The sequence below is a fragment of the Epinephelus moara genome, chromosome 24 (genome assembly GCF_006386435.1).
Source record: "Epinephelus moara isolate mb chromosome 24, YSFRI_EMoa_1.0, whole genome shotgun sequence".
Lineage (NCBI taxonomy): Eukaryota > Metazoa > Chordata > Actinopteri > Perciformes > Serranidae > Epinephelus > Epinephelus moara.
Window position 1 is genome coordinate 14181500 of NC_065529.1, and position 21197 is coordinate 14202696.

General features: G+C 42.6%; 1 protein-coding gene across 3 annotated transcripts; it reads right to left on the reverse strand.

The window, feature by feature from the left end:
• Positions 1-6262: 6262 nt before the first annotated feature.
• znf831 (zinc finger protein 831) lies at positions 6263-20887 on the reverse strand. Of its 3 annotated transcripts, XM_050039214.1 has the most exons (5): positions 20703-20887; positions 19838-19924; positions 14799-19128; positions 10979-11232; positions 6263-10035 (listed from the first exon to the last, which is right to left on the reverse strand). In XM_050039214.1, exons 2-5 carry the CDS (start codon positions 19856-19858, stop codon positions 9172-9174), a joined length of 5469 nt encoding a protein of 1822 aa, XP_049895171.1. In that variant the 5' UTR covers positions 19859-19924; positions 20703-20887; the 3' UTR covers positions 6263-9171. The 3 variants fall into 3 exon arrangements, with proteins under 3 accessions (XP_049895171.1, XP_049895172.1, XP_049895173.1); XM_050039215.1 differs by lacking the exon at positions 19838-19924; XM_050039216.1 differs by lacking the exons at positions 19838-19924; positions 20703-20887 and adding an exon at positions 19704-19809.
• Between the last annotated feature and the right edge of the window lie 310 nt (positions 20888-21197).

Genomic DNA, 21197 nt, shown 5'->3' on the forward strand with positions numbered 1-21197 from the left:
AGGGCCTTGTGGTCTTGTTCAGTCCTGTTTCCATACCAGGCAGTGATGTTCCCTGTCAGGATGTTATTGATGGTGCAGGATCCTCACTATTTCAGGGAATACCCAGAATTTTCTCAAATGTCTGAGGTGAGACTATCACCCCTTTTACACTGCCTGTTCAAGGCAGGAACATCACACTGTTATTTTGCCTTGCTGGTCTTTATAAAAAGAAAGTGTGATTGTGGAATAGGGGGCAGAGTTGTCTCACCTTTAAGCAGGCCGAGGAGGTAGTAACAGTACCAAATCAACATCTGTGCAAAAGGGACCATCGGCAGGACAGGACCACGGACTGGACAAGTGTGATGATTTGACAATGGGTTATGTTTGCAACCCACCACAAAGAGATTTAAAAAGCAACAGACTGCAAACTGCAACAGAAACAAAACAATGAGATATGGACGCTCCTTATCTACCAGGCAGAGGATGAGATCAGCCACCATATAAGAGGGACAATAAATGATTGGTATTGCCATTGCTATCATTATTGTGTAGAAAGCGCTGCTGACAATTTAGATGTTACATTTAAAGCTTACGCTGTTGTGTTACACGGCACTCATATATATCACTGATATTACTGATGGTTCGTATGTCATCAGTGTGTTCTATGTTTATATTTCTTTCATTTTTTACCCCCATACTTTTGTGACTTCTCCCACCTTCAGTTGACCTGTGTGCCAGTTCATGACAATTGAAAAAAAGATACAACACAGACAGCTGTATCCTTTAATACAGCGTGATCTAAGAGTCCACAGATTATTGAAAGTCTAGTTTCAGACTCATGACATGGCCATGAAATGAAATGGCCATGACAGAATAACACTGTAATGAATAGCTCTCTGTCTGAGCACCTCCCTGCTGGTACATCTCTTCAGCACAGTCAACATAAGTAGTTTTGTCCATTTCGAAAATGTGTCTTTGCTATTATCAATCTGAAAAGGCTCAAATGGCATGAAATTGACCAATTTAGCACATTTGAGATGATAACAAAAGAGAGAAAAAGCTCCAGTTGTATTATGAGACAAATCACTCCCTGTTGTGCTGTCTTTCATTGACATCTGTATTGAGTTGTGACATTTGCTTTCCACAACTCACAAAAATCTCTGGACCTTGATCTGATTTGTAAAGCAGGTTGAAGGCCTTGTGAGGGAAATTCTCCTCTATGAAGAAGTGATGGACTCGGTGTGAGGAATCAAGTTTCTTTATTACGTGCGCACGGAGAGAGTATCAGGGTTCTCTGTCAACCTGAAGGACGTACAGACCTTTATACCATTCCAAAGCTCAAGGTGTGAAGAATTGCCCGCCAATACAGATTCCTAAATAATTCCCACATTCCCTCCTCTTGACACAAAGTGTCAACACACTATAATGGAAATTACCTCAGATCCTCAGAAAATCAAAAATGTTACACAAAAGATTCAAATTGAACTCACAATTGTTTGTTTCAGAATATCAAAATTATACAACTAAAACACTAAAACGCAATTTGCAAACTAAAAAAATGATTATACCATTTCATTCTCTGAATCAATGAAAGGGTTTCCTGGGGCCCATTCTGACATTAAGTAGACATTCTGTTCATTATCAGTGGTTTGCTCAAGAGGTATTTTAACATACAATGTTTTTTCTTCTCCTCCCACTATTCCACCTATCCATCTGTACATGAGGGCTCACATACAAGTAAGTGCACAGGTACAAAAACATAGAGCGATACCAAAAACAATCAGAACAGGGATCAGGACATGAGTGGTTATTTAACCATTTGTTGAAGCTAAAAACCTGCTGATTCAGAGGGACCAAATGCATTGCGAATTTTTTCAAGTGCTGTGATCACATTGGTAATGTTATCTGAATTATCCGGAATGATCGTCACACATGCCTCTCCTGTTAAATTTAATGTCATGCATAAACCTCCAGTTTTTGCTAAAATATAATCAAGAGCCATCTCATGCAGCTAAGTACTGAAAACCATTTATTGTTTCATTTGCAAAAGCAGACACTGAATACATAATGTTATCTACATGATCAGCCAGGAATGTGACACCATACCAAGGGAGCAGGCCAATACCCCATTTTTCACCTAAGGAAATGCGCCAGTGGTAAGATTCAAGATTAACAAATTGTGTCATTTCCCTTGTATGAATGTGATCATGCTTGGTATTTTGGGTCAGAGTTATAGGGAGTAGTGCCAGATTAGTAATGGTAAGATTAGCAAAATAACAGCAACCAGACCATGTTGGAGGCAAGAAAAGGAATGCGTTATTGCCACAAAACCAATGAAAATTACCAATAGGTGGTATGCCTTTATATGCAGGAGCATTAAGAAACATATTAACTATGATTGTTTCTCCATTTCTAAAAGTGATCTTAGTGGGGTCAGAAGTTGGTTTAAATTTGAGAAAACAGGCAATAGGGTTTGGGCAATATGACACCCCTATAAATTGACCTGTGCTATTTGAATATAAACAAATGTGGTGTAAAATGCTTTTGTCTATGGGGACCTCAGTTGGCTCTACAGTATCTGAGTTGAAAGGGATGGTTTGTGGAAGCATGTGATCACAGAACCAGTTTAAACAAGACAAATATACCTTTGATTGCTCTGTTGTATGATTATATATATTCCTAGTAGCATTATACCACATGTGATGGGAAAACTTGCAATATTTCCATGTGTCATCATTCATGTATGGATTATTTGCAAAAATACTGAACTAAATTAACAACTGGATTTAAGCACGGACAAGATGCCTGTCACCTTGTTGTCAGCTGCAGACCCTGGTAATCTCAGCTGTGGTTACCAGGCCAACAATGAAAACCGCAGTCACAATACTGGGATGCATGGATCCAGGTGTCTCTCTCAGCTATCCAGATGCAGTCATCAACAGTACCTGGTTTGGCCCAATCCACTGTGGCTGCTACCAGTGTTGTCTTCTGAGGTCCTTGATAGAGAGACAGTGTGTCAGCTTTACAATTCTCTTGTGTGGTGGAACACACCAAGTGATCACCACCATACTGCACAAGTGTACTGCCATGCATTGGCTGCCATGGTGAAACATTTACCATTGAAAGTGAAAGCAAACCAAAACTGTGAGTCAGGATGAACAGGAATCCTAGAATATGCATTTACCAAATCAATGACAGAAAACCAACAGGAGTCTGCTGGCACCAGTGAAAGCAGTGTTGCTACATTTGGGACAGTGGGGGCTGGGTGTTGCAAAGCCTCATTTATTGCCATGAGGTCTTTGACTGGTCTCCAATCACCATTTGGTTTCTTTACAGGTAGGATGGGGGTGTTACATGATGAATTAGGACATTCCACAATGGCATCTGATTTATGAGTGACTGAATGACAGGGGCAATGCTTTGAATAGCCTGTGGGCTAAGTGGATAATGTCTTTTGAATGGTCTAACAGTTGATTTTAGCTGAACAATAACAGAGTTGTCCCCTGTATATTCCCTAAATCAAACTTGCTCCCAGCACACAAGTTATCAGGCGTTGTTGATATTATTGCCTCCCCTTCATCAGTCAATAACATAAATGTAATTGCGTTAGTGTGTGTGTGTGTGTGTGTGTGTGTGTGTGTGTGTGTGTGTGTGTGTGTGTGTGTGTGTGTTCTGCTTCATGTTTCTCAGTCCAAGAAGTGGCACAATCACGTGAAATATGCCCAAAGCTTTCAGTGCTGCTGTACGTTTCTTGGTGTGCACTGCATCGTACAACCTGTCCATCATCATGGTGAAATCCTTTGATCCAACTGCTGGGCTGGTGGACCAGCTGGCAGGTTGAATGTTGGCCCATCGGAGTTTGAAACATCTGGGACAGACAGCCTTTACTTCCTGCAGGGTTGGATTATACATGGCCAATAATTGTTGCATGGCTGTGACCCATTTCTCACCTCCAGTCTTTTGTGGATCAGGCAACTCCTCTGCAACTTCCTTCAGCTGATCTGGCTGCCATGGCCTGTACACAAGCACCCTGGATCCCAGTGGCTGTTTGCTTGGTCCCCTGTTGGTCATGGCTGACGGTTGGGAAAAACCATCATGGGCATTTCTGGAAGGAGTAAGGTTAGGTTTTGCTTCCTTGGGGGTCAGATGGAGAGCAGAAAGGTCAGGGTACAACGATGCCTCTTCCCCCTCCCTTTCAGAGTCTTTTTCAAGTTGCTCAACATCAGGGCCATGTGCCTCTTGGGGAGGAGGGGCTGCAGCAGTGGAGACAGCATATGGAGGAGGTAGAACCCTCTCTCTTGCCCTACGTTTCTGTTTTTCCTTCCTTTGACACTTACTTTTATCTTTCATTTCTTGCTTTAACATCAAACCTGCCAAGGATTTAGCTTCCCTCACTTCAGCTTCTCTTTAGGAACTTTAGGAAAGCTTGCCAATTCATCCTTCTTCTTCTTCTTCTTCTTCTTCTTCTTCTTCCCTACTTTCTTTCCCCTCTCATTTTCCCATAACCATGCTCTGCACCTTCCTAAACAATCTGTAGTCAATGTACCCATTAATTCATACATTCGCCCATTTTATTATGGTGCACTATAATGTACTCTCTATATACTTATATGATATATATATATATATTTATATGCTATTATATACTATTCTAGGATTTGTCCTGCCACAAATACTTATTTCTATGAGGATTATCTAGAACTCCTCCACCCTCTTTTAAACTCCTTTTTTTTTCCCCCCCTTTGTTTTGCTTTCCCCAAGTCAGTTCTAAAAACCTTTTTCCGGAATTACATAGAACTGGTCTGCAATACCACAAAGGATTTATATGCCAGCAAGCTCCACTCTCACAAAGGGAATACCATGGAGATAGGCCTACACACATACGCTCATGAGTTGAGTTTCACTACCGCTTGTCTGGAATTACGTGACAACTCGTTTCCAACACCAACCAGTTTAGGAAACTTCCCCCTAAGAACTGTAAGAGCATGACCTCAAGGTGTGAAGAATTGCCCCCCAATACAGATTCCTAAATAATTCCCACAGCCTGCACATGGTCATCAAATCTGGGTCACAGTGAGTGAAACCTTATAGAGCACTTACAGCCAAGTGTTTTTGATTGTCTCTTTGATATTGGCAGTGGTGGTGCTACCAGGTTGGTTTGAAGGTGGCAACAGTTTGTGATGACAAAGATAGCTTACCTTGTCATGTTCTGAGATGTTGGGCTGTTATGTCTACAGTCAACTTAGGGGTATTGAAAACTGATTAGTTGATTGATCATGCATTGCTGTGTGTTTTAAATTGATCTAACTTATGTTTCAACCAGATGTGGGAGGTAGATGATGAATAAACCATATATTTGTTTGTCATACTGTATATGGCCTGTGATAGGCTGTATAATAGATAAATAAAGCTCCTCTAGTCAGAATGCTTTATAATGACGAATCAAATGAGCAATGTCAAAGGCTTAACTTGTTGTGAAGGTATATGTAGGTACAAGCCCATGTACATAAACAACACAACCAAGGTGCATTTTGGTTTGAAATACCCGACCACCAAGCTTTAAATTCTGTTACATGTGCTGCTAATGGCTGGTGGAAGCTAAAGATGATGCTGTGTGGAAAACTGACAATACAATTTGCAGCTGAAACCAGTTTACTATGAATCTGGATCAGTTTTGTATGAATTCAGCAACAATGCCACTGTGTTTTGTTCACAAATTTAACAGCAAGTAATGGCCACGTGTGCATTTTAGTGCATGTGTGTATCCTACTGGCTAGCTAATCGCCACCACTTTGCACTGTGCTCATGTGGTGGTTAAAACTGATATAGAGACGGTTGTGTCGCAGAAGCATAGCGCCTGCCATCTGGTTAACACTGTTAGCTCTGTCAGCACTGTTGCCGTTGTTTAGCGCTGTTTATGGAATTAGCATCTTTAGCTGCTAGCCACTGGCTCAGCAATCTCCATGTTGAGAACTGTTTCCAGACAACTCCTTACGCTCTGACTTTTGCATGGATGGTGTCCTTCTCAGCCGATCTGTAACGTTAGCTAGCTCAGTGGCGCAAGGTGACCTAGTAGTAGATACATGCTTCCTTTTGCGCAGTGATACAGTTGGAGGGTGTAATACGGTAGAGGGAAAATAGTTCCTACATGAAACTCACAACAAGGTCTGTAGATTATCTTGAGTAACCAGGTCATGATTTCTGGAAAGAGTTTTTCAAATTTATTTTTTTGGCACTTTGAGCAACACAAGCTCAGTGCCATGTGGTTCCATTATATTTGAGAGAAGGCAGACATCTCTACAGTCAATAGGCCTACCTCCACTTAACAACTCACACCAAAACAATCTAGATTGATAAACAGCACTACAGGTAAGAGAAATAATATGTATTTTTGATTTGGGGGTGAACTGTTCCTTTGATTAACACTGACAACAACGCTCATGGGAATACAATACGGGGGAAATCCCTTCTTGACCAGCAGCCACAACTCTGTTGGATGTTGATCAGATGACCAGACACAAGAAACTGTTGGATAAGCAACTGTTTGCTAACACATAAACAACTTCATAAGATAACCCTGATCTACTTCAGGCCTATGGCAGCATCTATAAGCCACTTTAGACCCTAAACCAGAGGTTTAACTTAAAAATAGACCCACACAATCAGACCAGGAAAAAATGGTTTTGAGTTTTTAATTTATCTCTCCCATTGTTAAAATGGTTAAAAACACAAAATGATGTTCAATAATTTTAAAATGAAACCATTTGTTTTGTCAGTGATGCTTACTTGTGCGATCTGTAACAAGAATATAAAACTAGAAAATGAAAACCAAACAAATATCTGTAACACAATAACAAATCAGCTTGGAACCTGACCAGATAAACAGTTACACATGATTGTGTGCTTGCCTTTCCTTTTATGTGTAACAGCATTATAAACTTATCTAACAAGTCAAAACAAACAGGCCTGAACAGATGCACTCATTCAGCACTCCTCCTGCACACATACACCTGCCAAGTCCAAAAAGTTTTATGTGCACTAATTGGCTGAGGACTGACAAGCAAGTCAGCGTGAGCTATAGCCGTGGAATTATGTACAGAAATGTTCACATACACCCACTTCCTGTTCTCGTGAGTGCTGGTGTCTTATCATAGCTGCTGACTCATTACAAAACCCAGACTGGGAAAAGGGTCATGGCCCTCCAGCCAGTGCCTTCTTCACCTGGGTTACCTGATTGGCAGCAGAGATCGACTTAATGGGTATTTGGCAACATGTGTACATGATTCACACACACAGGTGAGGTGTTGTCTGGGAAGGTTACAAAATAATACAGAGTGCAGCTTATGAGAGAGAGAGAGAGTGAGTGTGGGAAGGTAGACACAAATTAGGGCAAATGATGATGTGTGTGTGTAAGCATGTGTGAGTACATCGGAAGTAGTACAACATCTCTTAGAGGCAGAAGTAATCTCATTGGTTGGATTAAATAGCAGAGGCAGCCACAATCTTTCTGTCAGCACTCATGAAGTCAAACAGAAAGCATGAGGGAACTAGTGTTGTGAGGCTATTAAAGCACACTGGCTGCTAACAAAAACAATGTCATGCTGTTTTCCAGTAATTGCAAGTGATTCTTAAATGGTGACTGTTAATTTCAGGTATTTATTTTATCGTAAGTGAACAGGCAAGGACAGAAATGTTTGTGAAATGGGCCCCAATACCTAATTAACAAAGATGGCTGGCTAAACAAAAACATGTCATTGCCATTCTTTTGTTTAATAATCATATTCAAAGTTCCTAACAAGCCTAAATACTTGTTGTGGGCAGTGCGGACAAGCCAACACATGCATGTTGCATTAATGGCATGCCAGCACAATGGGACTGACGGGAAATCCTCCAGTTAGCCTATTCTAACATTAATCCCAGATGGTAACCCCTACTGCTAGATTTGTAGTCCCAGCTAAGCCCTAGCCCATTTTATCATGTTAGATGTTTGTATTTAACAAGTAAAGCCATAATCCTCTACATTAGTCTTGAAACTGTGTTTAAAGTTGTTGTAGCTGCCTGCAGTGGTTACTTTGCAGCTGTTTTGTGACTAATTCTGTGGTTCTTTTTTCCATGTGGGAGATATCGTAGATGAATGTCCTGACAAACACTGTAGAGGTATCAATGTCAGAGATCTCGGGACAGGGCCGCAACGAAGAACTTTAATTATGCCAGCTTTTCTTTTTTGAAAATAACCCAACAATACTGTGTGTGATTTTAAATCACATGCCGGCATTGCGGAGGTGAAAAGGGTGTGACGGAGTGTGACCTATAACATACACATTTTATATGAGAAATTAAAAGGGCATTGCACGGCAATAACAATCATTTACCATCCCTGTTATATGGTGGTTGATCTCGTCCTCTGCTCGGAGGGTAAGTAGGTCCCACACCTCATTGATATCCCACTTTGCAGACATTTTCGTTTGCTGTTCTTCTTCTTTGAGTTAGCTGCTAACTGCTGTTACCTGCTTTTAAGTCTCCCGGCGGTGGGTTGCACACCTAACATTTCGTCAATATGTTGGCTATCCCTCACACAGATGTCGATTCGGCGATGTTACTACCTTTGCTGCTGGCTTAAAGGCAGCAGCTCTGTCCCCCAATGCCACAATTGTACCTTTGATACAGAACGATGAGGCAGAATAACGCCATGATATTCCCACCTCGATCAGGTAGTGTTAAAAGGGCTAAGAAAACTGTCTTGCCCACAAATGTGAGCGTGTAGGTTTTAAGGAGTATAACATCAGTAGGCTATAAGCAGTGGGTGGGTGACCCTGTGGAAACGTACATAGAACATCTGACCTAGGGTCAAACATTGCTGACAACATAAAGCCCTTTGAAAGGTCTCCTTGATGATACTGAGCACAGGAACCTGGGAACATGGATGTGCTCACATTTTTCCTACTTGGCTGCTTGTAATTAGACTTGTTACAACAGGACATGATTTGGACTCAACCCTCAACATTCTTACAAAGTTGCCCATTAACTTTTTTATACAGGCCCAATATTTATAAAGAAAAAAAATGGTTCTTCAGCTCTGCCCACTAATTTAACTCAGCCATTAATATTATTTCTGCCTCCAGATCAATTCTGCCTCTGAAAAATATACATCTGCAGTAGATAAAACTCCAAATAGCATATGTGCGTGTTCACCTAAAGCTCAATGATAAGCTTTCCTTCATCGTCACTGCTGCTGGTGTCTTCTGTGTAGTCCTGGCAGCTTTGCACGGGCCTTACTCCACTGCTCAGACACTCGGGTGGCTGATAGCCGTGAAGCTGGCCAGACATGAAAAAAGACTGGTATTTGTTGTAGTCATTTGCTGCTTGATCCTTGGTGTCTTGATAATCATGGGGTTCTTGGTATTTAAAAGGCTCTGATGGCAGCACAGTATTATTGTCCAGCACATTGGCTGACCCTGACAGTCCAGCTGCAGCTCTACTGACTTGAACAGAAGAGGAGAGTTGGCTGGGTTGAGCAGAGGGTGATGTGTTTACATCAGGTGAGACACCTGAGCTCTTGAGACTGCTTGATGTTGACCTAGCACAGGAGCTCACTGCTGTGATGTTGTTACCTGCTGCAGTATTTACCTGCTGAACAGACAGAGTGATGCTGCTCTGCCTCTGGTCCTGGTGTGAAAATGTTTGCTGAGGACGTGACTGAATTGATGAAAAAGCATTTTGTGTTTCTGTTAATTGGGCCTGTGCTTTGATCCGCTGACTTGAGTCTGATTCACATAACATCCGTGTTTGTTGGTTATGAATGGTGCTGCCTTCCCAGTGTTGTTGTGAGTAATAGAAGTTGTTCATTTCCAATGGAGGCTGTGGAGAATTGGAAAGGCTCATCTGACTGCTGCCGGCAGAAGATGAATTAAGGTAATTTGACTTGCTTGGAGCTTGCTGAGGGCTCTGTGGAGGGTATTCAGACATTCCTGAGTGTGTCTGGGAGAGATGCTGAAGATGCTGCTCAGATAGCCAAGAGTTTTTAAAGGCATCCACCTTAACCTTTCTGTCTTCTCCCTGTTAATAAAAGCAGAACATTGCCATTATACCAACACAATAATACAGCCATTGTCCTCCTTCCATTCTCATTAGCTTCCTAAATTGCTCAAATACCACAAAGCTTAACTTGTCCAGTGAGTAATGAAGGGAAATCGATGGAGCATTCAGTTGTTCCAAGCATAGCTCTTCAACTATTCATTATACATCTTTATGTTTTAAATCCTATGGGAAAAATGAAGCTATAAAAGACCTCTGCTAGTGTAACTGCTGTCAGCTTTCGAGTTTTGTCATAATGAATTGCTGATGTTTTAAACGTTGGCAAAAGGCTCATAAAGCTTCGTAATTTATGTCTGACTTTCCACTGTGTGTGGCCCTGAAATGTACATTTCTGTGTACCATATTTGTTCTCTTGTGTAAATCTTTTTTCTGTTTTTGAACCACATTGTTTTCTGTTTGACACATCTTGATCATATATTTACTTGCTGCAAATATTTCATGAGAAAAACAAAATTTCTGGCTCGGGCGTCAATCAGTTCTTGGTAAATGCCTTTAAACAATGAAAAACAATTCTGTAAGAACCTATTATGCCTGAAACCTGCCTCCATATGACCCCCTTCATCAGAACAGTCTGAATGCTATCTGGCTGTGGGGGATTTGTGGAAAGTTTTAGAGGAGTTTAAGAATAATTAAAACAGTAAAGAAGTATTTAGAAAGAATGCTGGATTGGAACAAATCCACAACATTTTGAGATGACTTTGTGCCTACTTCACTTTTGCTTGTGTGTGGTTTAGGGAGGGTTTACGTGTAAGTGTATATGCGAAGAAAGAGGTAGGGGGTTGGTGTGTTAATCAAGGTTGGCAGTAGTGAGGAACTGAGTTTACTTGTGTCTGAGCTGTAGAGTCATTTGTGTTTGAACATTTTAAATGATACAAATGCAGTGAATGAATTCATTCAATCTCACCTCCGTCTTTGTCATATCTGATACGCTGTCCTGTCCCCACTGTCCTGGCACCTCGTCTGTCTTGATTCCTCCTTTCTTATCCTCTCCCACCACTCCTCCACCACCTCGCCCTTCCATGCACTGGAGCTTTGTCTTTCCATCCTCTTGGCTTTGTTTTGGCCTCCAGTCTGTGTTGTCTGGCTGCCCAGGGGTCTCTCCATGTCCCAATGTCTGCGGCTCCTTCTGGACCGCCAGTGAGGCTCCCTCCGTAAGTCCTACAGGAAGACAAACAAATGAAAAGCAGTTATTTATCTGTAGGACGGTAAATCCATAATATAAATGCTTATTAGTCAGTTTTAACTTGCCTGAAAACTAAGGTGGAGATTGTACAGCTGATGGTGTTTTCTAAATTAAACTAGATGGTTGTTACACTGACTTTTGGATGAAAGCATGGATACAGTATTTCATGTTGATAGCATATCACCAGCCCATCAGCCAAATTAAAGGAGACACTACATAGTTTTGTGATACACGTGGGCCAGTGTGGTCAGATATACATACAGTAATGTGCAGTGTAGTATGTAATAGTGGTTGTCTTAATGGCAACCAAATAGGCGCGTAGTCTTAAATCAGAATTCCTTTGGTCTGGCAAACTCTTTGTGCATTGTGCTTTAAGTAAACACATATGGACCAGTGCCATTCCACTTCCTCCCCTGTCTGACTACCATGTGCTTAAACACTTAATGACAAGTCTTTCCATGAAAACCATGAGCTGCTCTGCCAAGCAAATAGCTGCCTCTGTGCTATTTGCATGTATTTAAATTGCATTTTATTTTATTAAATGAGGAAATATGAATACATTTGGTGCAAAACTGGCCCCTTTCTATACAAATGAGCCTCCCTGCGAAAATAGTCCAATTCCCAAAGATCAGCGCTAATAGCCACACACAGTTACAGTGAAACTGTTCGCATCCTCAGAAAGTTGGTGGTAACTGCAGAGCACTGAGAGGCTGGGATATTAAATTTAAATTTAAATCTCCTTCGATTTCCTTCTGTCACTTTTCATTTTTTTGAGGAATGCCACTGCAGCTCGATGGTCAGGACCTGTGGCTCACACACTGAAAATTTCAGTTTTCTTTTTCTTTTTGCTGTTATTCTTTCTACTGTGTTATTGGTACAAAGGCAACATTTGTACTTTGCCACATGGGTAATTGTTGTCAGACGCAAGGAAAGGGCAAATTGCACTCAGCTGAAAACTTTATGGCCGTGTTTGCCCTGTAATGTCATTAGTGTAATGTGTTTTGTGAACTGGACCATGAGATGAGACAGATAGTGGTTGCAAGTGATGCGCAATTCGGAGCTACAGCAGCTGTAATCCATTCTTTGTGAATAAGCCCCTGCGTTTGTTGTTTCGCTGTAGCCAAGAGGCAGCGGATGGGGGTCACAGCCCTTTTGTCTGTCCTGTGCTCCTCAGGCCTTTTAACTTCATTATTGTCTCTAATTCCAAACTTCTTTAATTTAAAGAGAGGGTAAACTGATGTTGTGTGCTGTGATAGTAGTCGAATCATAAATACCACAGGACAATACAGTTCTCCATGAAAGCCTGGGGGGCAGCCCACATGTCACATTAACAAGGACAATAATACCATCTACCACAAATTTATATTACTTATACTACTTTATTTCATATTTTATTGATGTTATATTTTATGTCTTGGATTCTTATTTTGTTTTTCACTTGTGTGATTTTCTTTTCATATATATCTAAATGGCATTGTTGGAGGAAGCCTGAGACCCAAGATTTTCAATACTAATGACTGCCTCTGTAATTACTTTGCATTTGATAAATACATGACTTCATTTGATTATTTTGTCTATAATATTTGATAAAGATTATTATTGGTCAGTGCATTAAATTTCTCAAGACCTCCACGTCAATTGTGGGTTTTGGTGATACTGCATAAAACTAGATTCAGAGAAAGCCTCCATCCTGCAAACCAGTGATTATATGCTGCCATCCTGTGGTTAAAAGTGGTCTATGTTTTAAAATCTGCACAGATTCAAATGTGTTAGTAAAGCATATACAGTGCAGTCTGTGCATCGAAATAATAAATCAGACATACTATTTTTGAGTTGTCTCTGAACTCCAGGACATCGGACTGAAACTAAACAATGACAAAAGGGTTAAAGAGCCACTGAGGTCCATTTGAGGCTGTTCACATCCACACCAGATGAACCATAACTGTAACCTTTTACATATGAATATATTGTACAATTTAGGATACATGTTGATCAAAATGTCAATGTTAAATCATAGTTGTTTTTTTAGCTAATCTTTGGAGGATTGATAACTACTTGGGACCATGGAGCAAAAATGAACCATGAGCCCCTGTTGACACCGACACCACCTTCTCTCTGTATGTTGTATCCTCTCACTCTCTCCCGACAAATTTATATAGAAATATAGGCTACACCATGTCAAAACAATATAAACACAATGATAATATTAAATCTAGTGTTTTACACAGAGAATTTTGTACTGAAGGAATACCTCCACCCCCAAATAATCAGTTAGGTTGTTTTAGTGACTTTGGTGTTCACAGGGTCACACATGTTCACTTCAGTTTCATCATGTGAGGTTAAACTTTGGTGAACTTGGGCTGGCAAAATCTCAGCTTCAATCAATGGAAAAGAAGTATGTTGTTAGGAGACACTGCTGTTAATGTGTGTAACCAGCCGATATTGTACGATATTGGTCGTGAAAAATACAAACTGCTGCACATGAGAGATTCTACCTGGCTGGCAGTGAGATGGGAGACAGGCATGGAACTTAGGAAAATGAAAATGTACCAATAACATCATATTTTGCAGTATTTATTAGCAAGCTAGCTAACATTAGCTAGCAAGCTAGCTTCCGTGTGTCACATTCAGCACTGCCCCCATTTAGCATGAATATCCCCTCAGCAGGTGATGGTCACTCACATGCATTCGCTCATGGGTAAGAGTGCCATAACACAAACTACAGATGAATGCATTAGTGGACAAGCAGCTCTGAAATCTGTGTTTTTGTCAATGGAGTCTGGTTCTGAAGAGAGCATAGGTAAGTTTTACTTTCAGTTCAGTTTCCTGTTGGAAAGTCCTGAGCATACTACTGGATAAATGAGACTTGGATTATCTGGCACGAGTTGTGTTTGAGTTTGTTAACAGATATTTTGATATAGTTTTGCTGTCGTTTAACATGGCCCTCTATGAATTTAATTCCACAAGAACTTTGTTTTTGTATTCTTTGTGGAGGCATGTGGGAAAAACAAAATTTTCTTCACTAATTCAACATAACACAGGGTGAGTAATTGAAACACAAAAGGTGATTTGGGGGGTGAAGTATTCCTCTACCAGAGGGATTGTTTAAAAGCCCAACATATCACACTTAGACAGTGAACCTGGGGATTTAGTGGCCCTCGGGGGCCTGTGCCCTGGTTTTTCTTTTACCTTCAGTCTGGTCTCCAGCAGTGAAACACACAATCAGTTGCAATAAAATGAGGTGGCTGACTTAACAAGTAAAGAACATTTCACTGGCAGGCCCTAAAACTCTTGCTTACCATGTCTATGCTGCATATTTGGAGTCATTGTCCCAGAATTGGGGGACTATGTACATACAAGACTTAATGTGGAGGTGAACACTATCAAATACCCATTAAAGTCAGCTACTTACCCTCATAGTCATTGTTTGATTTTAAATACAGTGTGCTGGACAACAGAGCCAAATCAATGACACATTCACACACTCATTCAGATCATATACAATATGAATACTTATTATAATTAAAACAATTAGATATACCTGCAGTAGGGCTCTGAATACTTGTAAGTGCAGCCGGGATGTCTTTGGGTCTTTCTACGAAATTAGGAGACACTGAAGTGGCTGAGTGGCTTGAGCTGATTACATCTTGTGATTTACTCAGGGTCATTTCGTGTGAAGGGGCATGGACATGAGATCCCACTCTGTCACATCCTGTGTTTGTATCTTTAAATGAATTCAGAGACTCTGATAATGTAGATTCCACTAGATTACTGCAGTAGATGGATGCTTGTGTGTTCAGTTGTCTTGAAGCTTTGCATTTATCAATGGAAAATGAAGAAACTGATCCAGAGAGTTCACCAGCAGCACCAGAGGCCTGAACAAGCCCAACCTGTGGAGGAGGGTGGGTTTCTCCACTTTCTAATCTGCTTCCTGTGTGTGCAGGGGCTTCACTCATTGCTTTCATTGTGCCTAGATTACACAAAGCTACTTGATTTTTAAGTTTGTGTTGGCTTTCTTTGCCCAGTCTTTCACCTCTTGTGCTATTCTGATTCACTGTGCTGGGAGAGAGAGAGGTCATGCTGCGTTTCTGTTGGCCAGAGAATGTTTGGGAGATCAATCCACCTTGGCTGACCCTTGTTTCTGGCAAAAGTTGCTCCTCTGCACAACGATTTAGAGAAAGGTCACGCTTCTCCTCTGAAGTTTGGCTTCTTCCTGACTTTACACCTTTAAGTGAAGTAGCAGTTGACATAACATTGCCTGTAGAGCTCTGAGTCACAGTGACCATGTTTACATGACTGTATGTGTGTAGGCGTAGCGGCGAGCCTAGCGTTTCAGGAGACGTAGATTCAGCTGATACTGTAGCCTGAGTGTAATTACTGTGTTCAGTCAGTTGGAGATTTGTCTCTGTCTTCCCAAATTGTACAGACAGTGGAGGTTTTATTCCCATGTTAAGTGTGGGTAAAGACTCTCTTTGATGTCCTTGCTGATGTCCCTCATTGCTGCTTTCCATGGTGACAGAGCCTTGAGCTTTATTCTGGATCACTTCCGGGGCTTCCACATCACGCCTCTGTGAGAGGGCGCCACCTGCTTGCCTCTCAATTTGGGGTTCAATGAGAGCCAGCTGCTCATCAGAGATGATCTGGAGACAGATCTGGAGGTCTGCTGTGTGAACATGAAAGACGTTCTGAGCGTCTGGCTGCATCTGGTCAAACGGTACCATATGACAAGGTACAACTGATGCCTTTGTGCCAGCGTATGCACTGTTTACAGGGCTCAGCTGGTGTGACGCTGGTGAGAGTTGTGTGTGTGACATAGGGGGGTTAGGGTTAGGTTGACCTTGTGAGAAAGCTGTAATGGCAGCAGCAGATAACTGATTGGCTGCTGCGGTTATGGTAGGTGTAGCAGGGAAGTTCGCAACCACAGGTGCAACAGGTCTGGGTAACTGCACTGGCGCTGAGGGTCCTGCAGATTTCGAGGGCTGTATTGAAGTGCTGCATAATCCTGTCTGGTAATTTTGAAGGCAGGTTGTGGTTATTGTGGTTGCTGCAAATTGCTTGTGCACTACAGCTAAGCTAGATGTTGCATTTGAAATGAGTCTTGATGTGTCAGCTTGACAAAGGGTTGTGGACGTGCAAGGCAAGAGTTGGTGTTGTGTGAAAGTGTTTGTCTTTTTGACATCACAAGTCTGTACCAACGGTGAGGTGACAGCATCACCACATTTCTTCTCAGAAGTTTTGACCGAGGGTGAGGTTTGCTCAGGGTAAGAAGATGACAAAGAGGAGGTGAGAGTGCAGCCATAAGTTCCTGTTGGTTTATCCACAACATGTGGTGAAGGATTGGAATCAGGTTCGGCAGCATTAGGTAACTTGAGCTGGTACTTGGGCAGGAAGCTGGCCTTGGCAGTGGAGGGTGTGGAAGTGGCCGACGAGGTGTTAACAGACGGTGTATTTGCATTGATTATGCATGTTGGAAAGACAGCCCCTTTGAGCTGAGTGTGTTTTGGATTGTTTTGGAGATTGATATAACTGAGATTTGTATCCTGCTGAGGCACACTGCCAGTGACAGAGGGGAGGGGATGAGTCACTGTGTTTGGGTCGGTATCCATCTCTAGAGGGCAAATTATTTTAAAATCAGTTTTCTGTTTTTTTCTGTCGGAGGGAATCTGGGCTCCACAGAGCTGCGAGGTGGAGTCAGTATGTTTTTCTTCATCAGTCACTCTCCCTCCCTCTGCTCTGCTCATGCTGACTGTTTGGTGGCTAACCAATGATCCGATTGAAGATAGTGGCAGTATTGACAAAGACAGGTTTCTCTGAAGTGGAGTCTTAAGAGAGCTGCATGATGTTTGAAGCTGGCTAGTTTTTAGATTAAAATCCACAGCAGAGACAAGTGATACTTTGGCAGTAGGGCAGCCTGGATGACACACTGTTGTACCGCAGGTTGTGAAGTTTATTGTCGAGCCTGTTGTTGCTACTGTTTCTTTATGAACTGCTGGCAGCTTTTTCTGCAGGCCCTGCGCAACCTCGTGCTCTGGGTTTGTTGAACATTTCCTGCCTTTGATAACGCTGCCATCACCACCTTTCTCCGCATTGTAGAGCTTCTTAAAAGTCCCTCCCCCGTACATGTACCACTTGTTGTAGGCAAACTTCTGTGCTTTCTTCCTCCGGAACTTTCTGTTGCTTGGCTCTCCACAAATGTCACCACCGTCCCCATCGCAGCTGAGATTGCCGGCGCATGCCTCCTCCACAGATGAATTGACGAAGAGACCGTCTGTTGCGTGGTTGCAGTCTACGGCTGTCTGCCGGACCAGTGGGCGGTGGGTGGATGAATGCTGGTTCACAGGCTTGATTGCAAAACCTGTTGGATTGATCTGGCCCGAGCTCCCCCTCCGAACAAGTGTTACATAATCACTCTGATAGGAGGATGTCGGGCTGCTCCTCTCGGGCTGCAGGAGGGTAACACTGAAAGGGAGGGAGTTGCTGCGGGTCAGGGGGGCGTGCTCCATGGTGTTGGATCGCTGAGTGGGCACAGAGTTGTAGAGGCCAGGTTTCTTGTTTCTCTGTAACCCAACATTCGGCGTCTTACTGATCTTCATGTCAAAGTGAAAGGAGTCCTTGTACGTATACGGCATGGGGAGGTCAATACTACCCTGCTTTGACAGAACTGTCTTTCGTGGCCTTACATTCTCCAGCTGTTTGTCCTCAACAACAGCTGTATTCTCTGAAATCAGCTTTGATATGCGCTCCTCCAGTGTCTTCTGCTCCTGCTCCCTTGCAGTTTCTTTGGGTTGTCCACCTTGGCTTGGTTCTGAAGGTGTTTGTGTGCTGGTGGTTTCTTCAAGATGCTCCTTAGTGGATTCGGTGAGGGAATCCATACTGTGGTCGGGTAAAACGCTGTCACTGCTCTCACTGAAGCCTGAGTCTGTGCTCTCGTGGCTCTGGGATTTCCCTCTGGATACAGAGCTCTCCCACTGCTTGGAAAACAGAGTGGCCTCTTGTCTCTGAAGAGGAAGATGTCGACCGGCAGACAACAGAGATTTTTCTTTTTCAAGGCTCTGTTTTTCTCCCTCTATTGATACCATTGCACTTTCGTTTGCCTCTGTCTTCTGACCTGCAAGTGTCAAGTTATTCTGTTCACCGACAGAACCTTCTGTGTTTACAGAGTAGACCTTTGCAGTACTGGCTGCAGTGGTTATCTCAGCAGCAGGTAGTATGGCTTCCTTTTCCGTGCTGCCGGACTCCTGACTGCGCTCATCCAGAGACAAACTAGAGGTACAAGTCTCTCTGGAGCTGGACATGCTGTCTAGGCTCAGGCTGCTCTGGTCTGATTCAGAAGATTGGCGTGCATGAGCCTGAGTGCGCTTATGTTTGTAGAGGTTGCTCTGAGTCTTAAAAGAAACTCCACAAGTGATGCAGGGGTAAGGTCGCTCCCCTGTGTGGCAGCGGAGATGCTTCTCCAGCACACTGGGCTTCATACAGTCCCGTCCACAGTGAGGACACACATGCTTTCCCGCCGACTTGGGTCTGGCTGCAGGAGCAGCAGCTGCCAGACTCAATCCCGGCTGAGACTGCAGTCCACCGGCAATATGGAGTGTCAGAAAGGGAAGCGTCTCCTTGGAGTAGAGCGGCGGCATGGCCAGATGGAGTGTGGCTGGCTCACGAGCGGCTGCAGGAGGCTGGGGGTAAGGCTGTGCGGGTAGAGCAGGCACTGTGTGGATGTAAACAGCCGTCAGCGGGGCCTGGATGTCCATCCTTTTCTCTGTCTGCGCTGCGACGGAGCTGATGTGCACTGGAGCACTCGCCAATCCTGGCTTGCCAGTCTCCATGGTAACACTGCTGCTGTCGTGATGTACCAGTGCCAGGTCTCTAATTACCTGTAAGATAAGAACAGTTTGCATTAGACCTCTGCTTTGCCTCAGATCAAACGGGGCAGATCCATCTATTTGACCGTGGATGTTTCTAGGTCTTGCTCTTAAAGAGGAAAATAAGACTTCTTTCATTTTGCTATTGCACCAGTGGAACAGAGAAAAGGAGAATAGCAATGAATAAATATACCAAAGCAGTTAATGATGACAGATATGCTGTACCCTTTAGGACAGATGGCTAATAAAGCAATTAATCCAGTCTGGATATTGCACGGTGATAAAATCCAGGGGGACATGATTTGCAAAGATGTCCACATTCTACAGCACTAAAATAATAATAAAATAAAATAATATCTGAGTGATGCCATTGTTGTGATGAGCAATAATATCCATGGTTACAGAGAGCAGAGAAAAGTAGAGGCATCTGATTCTCTGCTGTGTAATTTCAAGAGCAGGTGGTGCAGGAATACAACACTTAAGATATGCTTTGTGTGCAGGCAGTGGAAATATATGAGACAAAACATGGGTAGAGATGTATATATTTGGTAGAGAGAAGCAGGGAATGATCCAGGAGAGTGACTCACATCAGCAGAGGGATGAGGGAGTGAGATCAGATACTCATACAGTACATCAGAGGCTTTTATCTCCCCAAATGAAATGTGTCTACTGACATTAGCGGTTGCCTCTGTCACCAGTCGGCACCAATTAAATGGCATACCCTTGATGTTCCCAGTGGCATGTGGCGGCTTTGTCTCCTGACAGACTGTCATATTCATGCAGCATTCTAATCGAAGCGTAAAGCCACCTACGTGAAAAGATAAATAGCTTCATATTAGGTCAACCAGATTTCATTTCCTGTTGCTGTGATGCTTCTTCTACATGTACGGTGATTTTGCATAATTCACCCACAGAGGTACAGTTGGCATGGAGCGCATACTTTGTTGTTAGTTGTACAGCATGAGCACGCCCACGTCAGATACTTTTTGTGGTACTGTGAACTGGGGAAAGTTTGTCTCTGTTTATATTCCAGTGAAAACGAGAAGCATTGTCCAAGTGTATTATAATTTTCAAACATTTACTGAGGAACTAGATCTACGCTTTTATTGTAATGTGCTTTCACTTCCTCCCGTTATAAATGTATGACGTAAATATGTCTTATTGTTACACGTGCAACTGTAGTGAAGACCTTTTGCATGATTAAGAGGGATATTTCACTTGTAATCACTTTGAAATTAAGTGTGTCTTCAGTGGATTGGGCTTAAAAAGAGGTCAAACTGTGCTGGAAAACAGCTTCTGTTTGTACTAAGAACAAGCATCAGCAAATATGTGTAGCACCAAAATGTAAACAAAAAGGAAGACTTTCTTGATTTCTTGTGTCAGAACATTTCTAGTTTCATTTTATCTACTCTATAAATCTGATTTCCAGCTGCTGTTCTGACGAGCAAACGTTTAAAAAGAGGAAATATCTGATGGTGTTGCCATCACCGAGTGTAGGTAAGAATAACACCACGAGAAACCACATACCCAAACTCACACGCAACAAAAAACTATAAAAAAGAAACAGTCATACAGAAGTCACTTACCTCCGTGCTTTGCACTTCAATCAGCAACAATCCAGCTCAGAAAGTCTTCTACACTGAACAGCCCCATCCTCAGTGTACCTGCTCATTTCAATCTGTTCTGTCATCCAGGCCGTGTGTTCCTCTCCAATCTTATTTTCTCTCACAGCTCTTTCACATGAACTGTTTCTTGTTGAGGAAGCGGAACAAATGCAAATGAGAGAGAAGATGCACTGTGAAAGTGAGGCAGAGAGGAGGAGAGTGAGGGAAGGAGCAGGGCTGGCTGGGTGGGTGTGTGGCTGTCAAACAAAGACTTCCGGAGGACAAGTTGAAAACATAGAGTACACAGAGTGATCAGGAGGAGTGAAAGAGCACAGAGGCCCTGAGCACAGATGGAAGGGTTTAAGGTTAATACAAAGTGCTGTGCAGAAGTGAAAGAGACTGCTTAGCAGAGGAAGTGCTGTGACAGAGGCGAGCTTACCTTCAACAGTCACGTTGGCTGACTGACTGACTTTACCA